Below are 13,771 nucleotides of genomic sequence, written 5' to 3'. Positions count from 1 at the left end.
AAAAGTATGACAGAATGTATGTCATAGAAGGAGCAAGCAAAGGAGGAGCAGAATTGTGCTTTTCCATATGCCAATATTACAGGGACACTATGTTTAATATTCCATATAATAGCACACTGCCTCTGTAAAACCCCTGCCCACAGTCTCTACCAAGCTGATTTTGTGTGCTCATTTTTAGGGGTGACATCAAATCTCGAGTGAGGTTTCCCCTTTGAGTGGATTTTCATTTACGCCCCTGCTGTACAAGGGAGACCAGATACCCACCTGCACATCCGCCTTCCACACATTACTGACATCTAGTCCTTGGAGAATATGCCGCATCACCGTCCTGAAGTCCTCTGTTGTCCCAACTTCTAACATCTGGGTGAACAAGGCTCCCAAGTGAGGCTCCAAGTCCTGAAGTACCTGACCCGAAACTGCAGGATCTGTGTGGAAAAGGAACCCAAAAGGCTGAGATGTGACAGGAAAGGGGCAGGTGAAATGCACTAGAGTAACCACATGACGGAACAGAGGCCCAGCCACTGGAGTCACCATCTGAGGGAAATACTCGTGGGGCGTGGGGCACAGCATGACGGCGCTCTCCCGCACTCAGCTGACCCGCATGGAGCACACACGGCACAGGGTGGGGAGGACAGCAGCAGCTCACAGTGCTTCACGCTGGACTCTGCATATGGTGACTGCTACTTTCTCTACACGGTTTTCTACCCTCCTCGTACGGGCACACCTAGGAGATAAGGCACGACCGGCCCCAGACCACTGCCAGAGAGCAAGGGTCCCAATCAAGTAAATCAAATGAATCTTCTGTTTCATGATGCAGATAAAAATCATGTTTCTACTACATTGTCGTCTATTTATGGTACAACAGCATTACATCTAAAATGCAATGCACATATCTTAATTTAAAAATACTTTCCCAATGGGGCATCTGAGTGGCTGTCAGTTAGGCATCCGACTTCAACTCAGGTCATGATCTCATGGTTCATGGGTTCGAGCCCTACATCGGGCTCTGTGCTGACAGCTCGGAGCCTGGAGTCTGCTTCAGATTCTGGGTCTCCCTCTCTCTCTCTGCCCCTCCCCTGCTCACATGCTCGCTCTTGCTCTCTCTCTCTCTCAAAAATTTTTTAAAATACTTTTTCAGTAAAAAATCATCAGTGAGCTGTAATCACTGATCACAGATCATCATAATAAATGTAACAACAAAAAAGGTTTGAAATATTGCAAGATTTACCAGAATGTGACAGCGACACAAGGTGAGCAAATGTCAAGGGACTTGACCAAGCAAGGTCACCACAAACCTGCACACTATAAAAATGAAATCTCTGCGAAGCTCAATGAAGCAAAGTGCAATGGGGGCGCCTGGGGGGCTCAGTCAGTGAAGCGGCTGACTTCGGCTCAGGTCATGATCTCGTGGTCTGTGAGTTTGAGCCCTACATCGGGCTCTGTGCTGACAGCAGATCCTGGAGCTGCTTCAGATCTTGTATGTCTCTCTCTCTCTCTGCCCCTCCCCTGTCTGCACTGTTTCTCTCTCTCTTTCTCAAAAATAAATGTAAAAAACATTTTTTTTAAAGCACAATAAAACAAGGTGTGCCCATATTCTTTTACAAAATCAGTAGGGACACAGTAGCAGTGTGGCACTTTTAAAGACATGGAAAGAACGCCAAACTTCGGGAGACAGCTTCCCACTTAATGACGGGAAGCCTTCTGATGTTCTCAGGGCAGGCTGATCTTAGGTCACAGCATTCAAGGCCCTTTATATTCTGACCCCCCACTTACCTTCCCAGCTGCATTTTGGCTCACAGACTATTTCACATTGCCAGAATAAGTTCCGGTCTTCACTCGTTACATAAGCATCAGGGGTGGAAGGGACCACATGCTTTGATGGATAAAGACCTCAGCCCCACTGCCCAACAAGCTGTAAGATCCTGGACTCCTGAGCTCTCTGAGCCTCCAGTCCCTCATCAGTGAAATGGACATAATCGCACCAACTCCTATGGTTGGCAAATGAAAGAGCTCTGCAGAGTGCCTGGCACACGGAAGGCTCAGCACCAGCACGCCCACCGTCTTCGCCTACCCCACCCACCCTTCGAAGGCCACTGATTCCTGGCGGCCTGCCCGCACACACTCTAACCCCAGTCCCCAGCTGTGCTGTACCGGAGAGCGCTGCACTGCCCTGTGCTCTGTGCAGACACCTCTCCTGGTCACATTGGTCAAAATCAACACTGCAGGGCTGCGTGGGGGGCTCAGCTGGTTAAGCATCCAACTCTCAAGTCCAGCTCCAGTCACCATCTCATGGTTCATGAAATCAAGCCCCGGATAAGGCTCTGGGCTGACAGTGGAGAGCCTGCTTGGGATTCTCTCTCCCTCTCTCTCTCTGCCCCTCCCTTGTGCATACCCGTGTTCTCTCTCAACAAATAAACGGGGAAAAAAAAAAAAAAACCTCAATCAACACTGCAGTCATCTCCAGAGTAGGATACGGTTCCACACATTTACAAAGCATTTGCCAGAGCGATGGGTTTTCATCACTGACTTGAAGGAGTCCTCAGTAGGCGCCTCCTCCACACCTCTCACATCGGTCCCTTTTCTAGACAAAGCCTAGCAGCTCAAGAATAGGAGGCCTGGACCCAACAGCAACACCTGAGCCCATGGTCTGAGGGACAGGTGGCCTCGGCCATAGAGAGGCTCTGTCCCTGTGGTTTTCACCCTCAAGTCCAGGGGCACAAAGCTAGGACCTAGAGTCCACCTCAAGTCAAGAGGGTTGGAGGGAAAAAGACACACACAGTATTCTGTGTCACAAAGGGGAAGGAGGGGGGCCAGAGCTTCAGACCACCGCTGCCATTTCTCAGATCCCTCATTCAGGACACTGTAACTAGTGTTCATAAGAGCCTAAAATTCTAGCCTTCACTAAGGTGAACAGCGTTCCCTAAAAGAATCACTGACAGAATAAGATAGAACATGTGACACCAAAGCCTTTTCAGTCAATCCACAATCAAGGCAGGGACAGAAAGATTATTGACAGGGAGACAACGGCAGTGTTATTCTGGCCTCGACACGCCAGTTCTGGCACTGGTCCGGGCGGCCCTGCTTCCTACAAAGTCCTACTGAACGTTTTTGTGTCTGAGCGGCTTGCAGCCCCAGCTGCGGCTCCCTGCCGCCTGTCACAGCTTTTCCCCTGGGAAGCAAGAGTCAGCATAACTTCTGGGGGCCACTCCTGGCTGACCCGCTCCCCAGGCTCACCTCTAAGGACTATCTGAACTAGCCCGACCCTCAGTAACCACTGAAGGAAAACAAACCCACGCCAACTTGAAACAGAGACCAATCTGGCCCACTGGCCTCTGCCCTCAGGGAAGCAGCTACCAAATGCTTCCGCATGCAGCCACTGGCTAGGTCTGCGGTCCGGCCTGGCCGGCCAAGGAGGATGACATCAAACTAAAAGACTGAGGTGACAGCTAAGCTCCTGCCCAATCAGCATGCACACCCCAATGACAGCCAGGCATCACATTGAGGCCTACAAGTGGAAGTTTGGCCCGCAAGGAATTTTATGAGGTTCCCTACAAATTATTTGCACTTTTTTAAGTTGGCTTAAGTTACTGAAGATGGCAGCGCAGATTGGACATAAAAGGCCTGCTGAGAAGGATGGAATCACATATGCTGTCAGGGCCAGAACAGATAAAAGGTAAAAAAGGTAAGAGTAATAGATTTCAAAAGTATAAACCAGAACAATCCCCAAGATAAAAAAAAACTAAGGTGTCAAACAGCCTACCTAGAGGGCTCCTGCTTGTGTGGGAAAGAGACGATGAGGTAACTGTTTACGAGGCGCAGAGGGGCGGACACAGCCGTGAGCTCCTGGGAGTGGAGCAGCGCAGACCGGTCTCACGGCCCTCTGCCCATACCTTCCACAGGGAACAGCTGCCCAAAAGTGTTGGGGGGGGCGGGTGCAGGGGGCACTCACCTTGTCGGTGGCTCATGAGCTTTCACCAACAGCCCCATGGTACAGAATTAGCTCAAGAGAAAATCCCTACCTGCCAGAACTCTTCTCACGGAATGAAACATGGAGATAAACACAGCACCCTTCTCGGGGTGGAGTTCTGGGGCCAAGAGGAACAGCGTTAAGAACCGCAAGGCTGCCTGGAAAGACTGCGGGTCTCCTGCAAGGGCCGGGAGCCCGGACAGCAGTTGAGAGTAGACGTCGCGGTAGAAGGCGGCGTGGGAGGGCAGCCGCTCAGCGGTCCCCAGGGAAGCGGCCAGCCTGGGCCCGCAGCGAGGGGCCCCCTCTGCCTCCAGCAGCACGCCGGCTGCCTGAAGGACGGTGGAGGGTCGGCGCTGGCCCCAGGCCCCACGTGCCCAGCACAGCTGCAGCGACGCTCCTGTCTGCAGGACAGCCTCCTGAAGCAGCTCGGACAGTGCTTCTGAGGCCTCGTGCCGCTGCTTCCGCTCTGTGACAAAAGGCCCCAGGACTTGGCACAGCTTGGTTAAAGACACCAGAAGGAGCTGCTGGCCCAGAGGAGTCTGAGCTTCCGCCTGTTTGCCTGAAGTCGCTTCGGTGTATGGTTTTCGGAGGAAGGCAACAATTTTCCCAAAATTGAGCACCAGGCTGAGCTTCATCTGGATGAGCATTTGCAGCAGCTGTTCTAAGAACGTCCCTATCACGTGGAGGAATTCCAACCAGGAGGGGTCGTCCACATCAATAGAAAACCTACTACTGGCTTTGAACAATGAGGTCAGCGTGATCTCAAAGATCTCACTCACATACAGAACCTTGAGCACTGAGCGGGCACTCTTCCCTCGCTGCAGGGAGCCAAGAAGCCGGTAGCAAGTCATCAAAAACCTGAGGGTCAGCGGGCAGGGGCAAGAGCTCCCCAGCTTGCTGACAGCCGTGGACAATAAGAAAAGAAAATAATGCACGTGATAGGGAGCCAAAAGGCTGTCCAATTGCAGGGCAGAAATAACTTCCAAAAATCCCAGGATGCTCTCTAATTGTTCTCCCTCCAACTGAATGGGGAAGTCCCTCTTAACCAAGGATAGTAAGTTTTGGGCAATTTCTCCTTTTCGTTCCACACCTTCGGGTCCAGTTTTTGCAAATCTGTTTTCCCAAAGAGTCACAACCATATGTTCCTTTTCAAACAGCCAGGGCAGCTGCTGACTGAGAAGACTTGGGTCACCGCGGGCCCCGGAACACAGGACGCTAGCACATCCTTCGGTCAGGCACATTAAAAAGGCACAATGGAGGGGCTGCAATTCTGGAAAATGTGGGCTGTGAAGGACAGCACTGGATATTTTTTCAAGTGTGATGTCTGGCTCTTCTTCTGCTGGACTTTCCTGGCCTTTGCTCATCAGCAAAGACCTCAGCAGCACACTGGCCAGGGACCTTACATCATCGGGACAAAGGTAAGATACTAAAATTGCGAGATTTGACACAATCAAGTGCCAGTGAGCTACAGGGTATGTGACTGCACTCACTGTCCCAACCTGGCCATCCCAGGACGCAGTCGTCCTCCGATTCAGGCTTTCTCTGCCAGAACCAAGAATGCAGGCAGCAGCGCGCCTCAGAGAGCAGAGGGCTTCCTCCGACTGGAAACCAGGTTCCATTAAAGTCCTTTTCATTTTCTGCAGGTAGAGCTGTTCTAAGCAGTACTTGCCAATAGAGTCAAACTGAGCCGTAAACTGTTCTATCTTCTTCCAGTGGTGTGTTTCGACACCTGGGAGCAATGAGGGGAGGTCTGCAATCTCTGCCGCGACATCTCTAAGAGCCCCAGACGCAGAGCGATACTGGCTACAGTTTATACTGAGCATGGCGTCAACCTGGGCCCACGTGTGAGAGAGCAGGAGTGCAGAGTCACAGACCGTCCTCAGCCAGGGCTCCTGCTCTGGGCGTGGGGCATCCATGACAAGGTCCAGCAGGGGCTTCACAAGCTCCTGGAACGTCCTGTCCATGGTGCAGCGCATCCGCCTGATGACGGGCACAGGTGTGCCGCCGTCCAGGCTCCTCATGTTGAACATGACGCAGTGCAGCAGGGAGCTCAGTGACAGCGACTTCAAGGCCATGTCAGCATCACCCTGCAAATAAGGCAAGACCAAAGACTGGAACTTCTCCAGCACGAGGGACCACGTGTCCAAGACCTGACTCGGGGGCAACTCCAAAAGGCACTCGCGGAGCACCCGGGAGGGGCCCGCAGCCAGCACGGGCTGCCTCAGGGCCTCAGCGGCTGGGCGACAGAGCACCCCCAAAATCTCCTCGAACAGCCGCGGCGCTTGCCGGAGCTTCACATACGTCTGGAAGAGAGTGTGAATGAGCGCCTCCTGGGCTCTTCTCGTCCGGAAGTCTGTCACCTCTGCATCAATCCAAGCTGACGCCAACAGGTCATCCAGGTCTGGCTCCAAAATCAAATGATTCAGAGACATCAAAGCCTTGAGGCAGCGGAACCAGGCCGGCACAGCGGCTTGTGAGTGGTTGATCAGCAGCTCAGCCACACGGCGGTAGAAGTGGAACTGCACCTCCCCGTGCCGGATCCTGTCAGCGGCGATGTTGTAGATGTTGCTGCTGGCCACGGACGTGAGCAGCTGCTCTACGACCAGCAGCTCTGAGGTCCAGTCTGCCGTGGCCAGAGCGCTCGCGTGCTCCCCCTCCAGCTGGGAGATCCTCAGGCACCCGAACAGCCTGGGGAGCACCTGGAAGCAGAGGAGCTGGTTCCCCTCCCTGACATAAGCATCCAGAAAGAGCTTATACAGCAAGGCCACAGAGTCAGCCACCACAGCGGCGCGAAGTGGCGGTTCGCAGTAGCCAGGATCCAGCAGCCTGGCAATCAGGGTGTCCAGAGGAGCTAGAAGATTCTTCATGGCCCCTATCTTTGTGTCACCTTGCTGCTGATCCAAGAGCTCCTCATTGTAGGATGAGAGCAACTCAGGCTGAAAGGCTCCACCTCGAAGCATGGCCTCGATCTGACTCCTGATGTCCCGGCTCAGCGCCAGCCGCAGCTGGCCCTGTGTCCATGTGCCTCCCGAGAGCAAGTGCCTCAGGACGAGGCAGGGCTGGAGCAAGTGCCCAGCCACCTCCCCAAAGGCACGTCTTGGGTTGACTTGCTGGTGCTGGATCAGAAGGTAGTGCCCCAGCGCCAGGTGAATGACTTCGAACAACTGGGCCACCTGGGCTACTGCTGGCTGCCTGCAGGCCAGCCAGCACAGCTGGCTCAGCAGTGCCACCAGCAGCTCCTGCCTGGCCGTGTAGATGGCGGCGAGGGCGCCTGTCGAGAGGATGCCCCGGCAGCAGCTCAGCACGGCGCACATGCTTCTCCGGGACTCCGAGAGAGAGAATTCAGCTACTCTCTCGTTTATGATCTGAACGTTAAAAAAGAAAGAAAACTCATCACTACATTACGACACCCACACATACACAAGAAAAATACAACCAAACCAAGGAACTCATTCTTTGTCCTTATCTTGATGAGAAGGAAATCTCCAGATTACCGTATCTAAATCACCTTGACATTTGGGAATGCACCAAAGGAAGGCAAAGAAACTGTTTTAAGGCCTTCACACAGCCATTGCCTACCAATATAAATTCAAAACAGGGACCAGTGCCTTTGTAATTCTGCTTTCCCTTCTAAAGAGCTGGGTTTTTTAGAAGACTTAAACTCCAAAGATTACTTTTCCTTATATCCGAAGCCTGAAATTCAGCTTAGAAGGTACACATGGATAGACAGTAGCTTTGGGCTATGATCCTGTGGCCCAAAATAGGTTTTTATAGGCAATGACACTTTTTATTCATTTATTTGTTTATGTTCTTAACATTTATTTATTTTTGAGAGACAAAGACAGATCATGAGTAGGGGAGGGGCAGAAAGAGAGGGACACACAGAATCGGAAGCAGAAACCATGCTCTGAGCTGTCAGCACAGAGCCCGACGTGGGGCTTAAACCCATGAACTGTGAGATCATGACCTGAGCCGAAGTCGGATGCTCAACCGACTGAGCCACCCAGGTACTCCTACACTTTCTATTTAAAAAAAAAAAAAAAAAAGCAAAAAGTACTTTAAAAGAGAAAAGCGGAGAGGTACCTGGGTGGCTCAGCTGGTTAAGCATCGACTTAGGCTCAGGTCATGATCTCACAGTTCATGAGTTCGAGGCCTGCATCAGGCTCTTTGCTGACAGCTCAGAGCCTGGAGCCTGCTTCAGACTGTGTCTCCCTCTCCCTTTGCCCCTCACCTGCTCATGCTCTATCTCTCAAAAATGAACGCATGTTGAAAAAGAATTAAAAAAAGAAAAAAAGCAGGGGTGCCTGGGTGGCTCAGTTGGTCAAGCATCCGACTCTTAATTTTGGCTCAGATCATGGTCTCACAGTTCATGAAATAAAGCCCCACATCAGGCTCTGCACTCTCTCTCTCTCAAAATAAGTAAATAAACATAAAAAAAAAGGAGGAAAGCAAACAGTCTTCTGCTTCTAAAATTCAGAAATTTGAAAACACCAGAAATTACGAGGGACAGGCAGATTCCGAAATTGACTAAGTGGTTTGCTTCCAGCCTTATAGCATCTGAGAATCAGATTTATCCTGAGTGCTAAATTATCAGTGGCCCAAGGACACAGGTGTGATTACCTCCATTCAAACACCTGACGGCTCTGGAAAAACTGAAACAAGAATGTCAGATACTTAAATGCCAAGTCACTCTGACTCTAAAGATTTCTGACTCTACAACTCATCTTCCTGACTTTTCACATGTTGCCCAATAAGGCTAGTTTACCTATAAATCACATGCATGTACTATCATCCTAACATCTCATGTAAACATAAGACATGCATAAAGTTAAAATATGACATTTAAAAACATAAGATTTTCTTTCCATACTCCCAAAGGACAAGTCAGGAAAACCCACTCTGGTGACTACCAGTTATTTTAAAACATAACATACACTTGAGAACATAATTTCAAGAACCACTAAAGCCTATGAACCATCAGGCAGCTCAACTATTTAATTCTCTTATTCTCAGCCTCACTGATTTTCTCTTTCTTTTTTGTGCACATGAGTGTGGGCAAAGTGGAATGATGTGTAAGAGCACAGGTTTTGCCTGGGAATCAGACAGATCTATGCTCAAATCTCAGCTGTGCCACTTACTACTTGTGTTGAGTTGTAACAAGTTACTGAACCTCTGAACCCAGCACACACCAAGTGCTTATTATTAGTGCTTTTTATTGTCACTATTTCAAAAACACTGTTTTGACACTGAAGTTCATAATTCTGAGACTTCCAAAATCACTTTGACTCAAAAACCTTTGAGGAAATTTCTATCCAGATTTTGGCCTTTCATCTTCCTCCAGGCCAAGGGAAAAGGAAAAGGGTGAGTCACAAAGTAGCATAATCTGCTGGCTACCTTTCCAATCAAAAAGGTAATCGAGGGGTGTCTGAGCAGCTCAGTCAGTTGCGCGTCCGACTTCAGCTCAGGTCATAATCTCGCAGTTCATGGGTTTGAGCCCCACATTGGGCTCTGTGCTGACAGCTCAGAGCTGGGAGCCCACTTCAGATTCTGTGTCTTCCTCTCTCTGCTCCCCTCCCCCAAAAATGAATAAACATAAAAAAAAATTTTTTTAAGTCATCAGGGTGCCTGGGTGGCTCAGTGGGTTGAGTGTCCGACTCTTGATTTTGGCTCGCATCATGATCCTAGGGTCGTCGGATCAAGCCCCACGTCAGGCTCTGTGCTGAGTCTGGAGCCTGCTTAAGATTTTCTCGCTCTCCCCTACTTGCCTGCTTGCTTCCTCTCTCTCTAAAATTAATTAAGAAAAGGTAAAATCCACCACCACTCTGAAATAGTTCTAAGTTTTCCTTGAACATTAAACAACATAAAGTGTAGAGCATACAAAATGCTCAAGAAGTATCAGTCATTATTAAGATTCTAGTAATATTATTTCCTTCTCCTCTTTCTCTACCTTGCTACCTCCTACATCTTCAATAATTTACCCCAAAATAAACAAGCCTACAGCATTAACAGGAAAATCAACAGAGATGCACGTAAAACACATGATAACACCGAAAACAGATAATCACCTTGACTAGGGAGATCTGAAGGTTAATTGTCTTTCCATTCTTGAGAAGATTCTGCAGTCTTCTGCTGTGGAGAATATTATCTATATACATCCAAAGCCTTTCAACAATGTCTTCCTTCAGTTCAAGTTTTTTCTTATAAAATGCAATCAATGACTGTCTTGCCCAATCAAGCAGTACCTGAATTTGGAAAAAATATGTATTTCCTTATCAAGAAAGACATTTATAAGGACATTCCATGTATAACCAAATCCAATTGGCAGGGAAAAGGCTGTCCTTTAAAACCTACCTTTCATAATTCTTTGTTATATACAATATAACATCCTAGTAACTTAAAAGGCTCATTATTAAAGAACTGTTTACAAAGAACGAAAAAATAGGGGCATCTGGGGGGCTTAGTTGGTTGAGCATCCAACTCTCGATCGGCCCAGGCATGATCCCAGGGTCGGGCTCCACGCTGAGAACACAGGCTGCTCAAGATTCTCTCTTGGGATTCATTCTCTCTCTTAAAAATAAATGAAATAAAATATAAAATAAATAAAAAAAGAAAAAACTAATTTTGTCTCCAACTGAGGCCAATAAAAGGTTTCAAGTGAAACTCTGTAACAGTTTGTTCTAACTCTTCTCAAGTTATACTAAATTTCAAAGGTTAGAAGCACAATTGCTCAGAATGGCCACAAAGCGAATCACACCCAGAGCAAAAACACAGAGCCAAAAGACAGAGGCTTGTGTCCTGGCTTTCCAGGTGACCTGTAACACCTCTAGGTCCATCTACCTCGTCCAGAAGACAGAGACAATCCTCTGCGAAATAATGCACAAGTGCCCTACGAAAGGAGGGTCAGACATGCACAGTTGCCATTACCGTGACATGTTCATCACGGGGGTGAGGCCTCAGCTCATGGTAAGAGAAATGCTGTAACAGTACGAACTGTGACAGATGCTGAAAGGGGGAAAAGTTCTCAGCATAAGACGAGGGAGACCTTGATCAAACTGCCACCGCTACCTCCCTGTCAGCTCATCCTGGGCAGCACCTGCAGGTGACGTTCCGGCTGCCTTGCTGACTCTCAGCCGCAGCCCGGTTTAGAACCCGCTGGGCGGGAGAGTGCGCCGCATACCATCATCACCACCTTAACAGACGTAACCCACCTTTGACACATTTTGTGCTGTCTTCTTTAATGCCAGCATATGGCTCTATGTTAACACAATTGCATGAACTCAACATCCTGGTGTCTCAAAGGTATTAACAGGATTTTTTTTTTTTTTTTTTTTTTTTTTTTTTTTTTGCCAAATAAGCCTGAAAAAACATTAAGAAAAAGACAAGCGTTTCTTGGTTCCTAACCTATTTCTAGAACGGCTTACTATAAATACTAAAGCGTCTCTACTTCTCAGCTGATCAAATTCCAAAGGTGTTTAACAAATCACCAAAAAACAATTGCTTATAGAGCATCACCTTGGATTTACAAACAAATGGAGCTACCCAGAGGCTTGGATCCTGATTTTTGTAACCCAGTTCCTAATTCATTCACTGATGCACATACTTAATTTGAAATATGAGAGGCATTCCTCAACACAAAAGAAATGCTGACTTTGTAACAGAAAAACTATATGAATTAATGATTCACTGACATTACTTTTAATCTTTATGTTTCCTTCCCCCAACCTTTTCTCTTTTTAAATTTTAATTCAATTCCAATATATTATTTATGTTAGTGACCATTCTCTTTAGTTGTAAAACAAATTGTAAATTTCACATTAAACTTACTTGCTCTTTATTTGGAAGAACGCACTGGTGGGAAATCCAAGCAAAGTGAGCTAGTTTTAGTTTATCTTCCCAAGAAGTTGTCTTGCTTTTGAGCTTAAAAGAAATGCCAGAATAAACAGCAGCCATTGCTACGCTTTATCTAAAATTTAAAGTGGAAAAAAATATTATATTACGGTCAAACTCAATAGGCACCAAAAAAAGAACATCATGTATCTTATTATCTACATAATATATATTCCTTAATTTTTTTAATGAACTAAAATACATCAGCAGAGTTGTTGGGCATAAATCTATACATAAAATGTTTTAGCCCATGAATTTTCTGGGGTAAAGTCTGACCAAAGCAGGCAAAAAAGAACCACACGCACATATGTACCAGAATTCCTGCTGTAATCAAACATGTCCTCAGATGTGAAATTTTTTGCAGGAATTTGCAGGCATACAACAATCAGGCAAACCCCAAAGTGCTCAAATTACTTGTGAAAAGAGATTCACGTGTGGTTTTAGACTGAAAACGTCTGCATAAATCCCCTGAAACTATGTATCATCTATATGACAAGCTCCACTAAATAGTTTTAAGAGAGAAAATATATGGAGAAATATTTCACTAGCTAAAAAAGAAATATAGTATAAATCTAGTCCCAACAGATACACTGTTATTTCAGCTGCAACAGTAACTTTCCACTATAATTTTATTATATTTATATACATATAAACTCATAGACATGCTCTGCTTCCGAAAAGACTCCAGAAAACACAGTTACACAATTGAAACTGTAAAAATAAGATACGATAAAATCATTAAGGAAAGCAGGCATACAGACCGGCTATAGTTCTATAAACCTGAAATAAATATAGCTTTGAGTTTCCTAAAAATCATAGAAAGGGGAAACCTATCACACTGTCATATTCGTTATATTAAAGAAAACAAGTTAGTTCCTCAAAAGTGAAGTTTTCCTACTTAATACTGAAATTAAATAAAACCAAAATAGAACACCAAAGAAAGATCGCAGTCTCCCGATCTACGTGGGATATGCTATCTACGCAAAAGACTTTGCTATATACCAAGGGCTGGATCACTTGAATTTCTTTAATCTATGGAGCCTGAAATCCAGAACTTGTCGTCAATAGGTAACTAACTAATTACACAAGGAACAAGCGAGCGCCACGCGAAGGACACTAATGAATGGATCAGCACCGCACCCTTCACTCCACTAGAGAACAGAAGAGCCAAGGGCTGTCAGTTTTCCCATGTTGCCAAAACGTCCACACGTGCCTATTCGAAGAACAACCTACCTTCTAAACTCAATGTATCAGAAAGCCGTCGTGCCAGCTACAAAGTACTTAAAAACCGTTTGCAGTCTTGGTTACAAAGACGCCCCAGACGCGCTCCCGGAGGCCACCCGCGTCCTGCTCCGGGCGCCGTCCCGCGGCCTCTGCGAGGGAACGCGAAGCGCACTTCGCCGAGCGCAAGACCGAATCAGTACCCACGCCGCTGGCGCTCAAGTGCGGCCGCTCCTGGAATCCCGCGGAGCGAAATAAAACCGAGTAACCGGAACCTGAGCAGCTAGGAGCGGAGGGGCGGCCGAAGGAGCGCGCCCAGGCGGCTCTCCCCAGCGCTCGCAGTGCGCGGGATGAGCCGGGCACAGGATCCTCCCCGTTAAGGGGCCCACCTGGAGGCCAACTCCGAATAGGGACCCCGGGCCGGGGCGTCACGCCCGCCCCGCGGGGAAGGTGCCCCTCAGAGCCGGCCCTCGGTCAGGGACTCACCTGGAGAACGACCCCAGGTAGGCTCCCGTGAGGCCCCGCCCCGAGCAGGGCAGCGGGCACGGACGGAGCGCAGCGCTCAGGATACGAAGCCCACCTGGTGGCCAGGCCCGCTTAGGGACCTCGGGCCGGGGAGCAGGACGGCGGCGGCGGCGGCCGCGGGTCCGGGCTCCCGGGCTCCCGGGCGGCCCCACCACGTGGGATCGGCGCCCG

General features: G+C 48.3%; 1 protein-coding gene across 4 annotated transcripts in view; it reads right to left on the bottom strand.

The window, feature by feature from the left end:
• Positions 1–13,765, bottom strand: part of URB2 (URB2 ribosome biogenesis homolog) — a 28,449-nt gene extending 14,684 nt beyond the window's left edge. For 2 of the 4 annotated variants that reach the window (XM_029931190.1, XM_029931205.1), the window contains exons 1-5: positions 13,562–13,765; positions 11,792–11,930; positions 10,033–10,209; positions 4,020–7,332; positions 265–425 (exon numbers count right to left, since the gene is read on the bottom strand). In XM_029931190.1, coding sequence (XP_029787050.1) covers positions 265–425; positions 4,020–7,332; positions 10,033–10,209; positions 11,792–11,917 — 3,777 coding nt within the window. In that variant the 5' untranslated portion in view covers positions 11,918–11,930; positions 13,562–13,765. Of the gene's footprint in view, positions 1–264; positions 426–4,019; positions 7,333–10,032; positions 10,210–11,791; positions 11,931–13,087; positions 13,194–13,561 lie in introns of those variants that run through there. The other 2 variants (XM_029931196.1, XM_029931201.1) reach the window with 2 other exon arrangements.
• Between the last annotated feature and the right edge of the window lie 6 nt (positions 13,766–13,771).

The sequence above is a fragment of the Suricata suricatta genome, chromosome 2, assembly GCF_006229205.1.
Source record: "Suricata suricatta isolate VVHF042 chromosome 2, meerkat_22Aug2017_6uvM2_HiC, whole genome shotgun sequence".
Taxonomy (NCBI): domain Eukaryota; kingdom Metazoa; phylum Chordata; class Mammalia; order Carnivora; family Herpestidae; genus Suricata; species Suricata suricatta.
The sequence above is the reverse complement of the archived record's forward strand: the minus strand, read 5'-3'. Positions and strand labels throughout refer to the sequence as shown.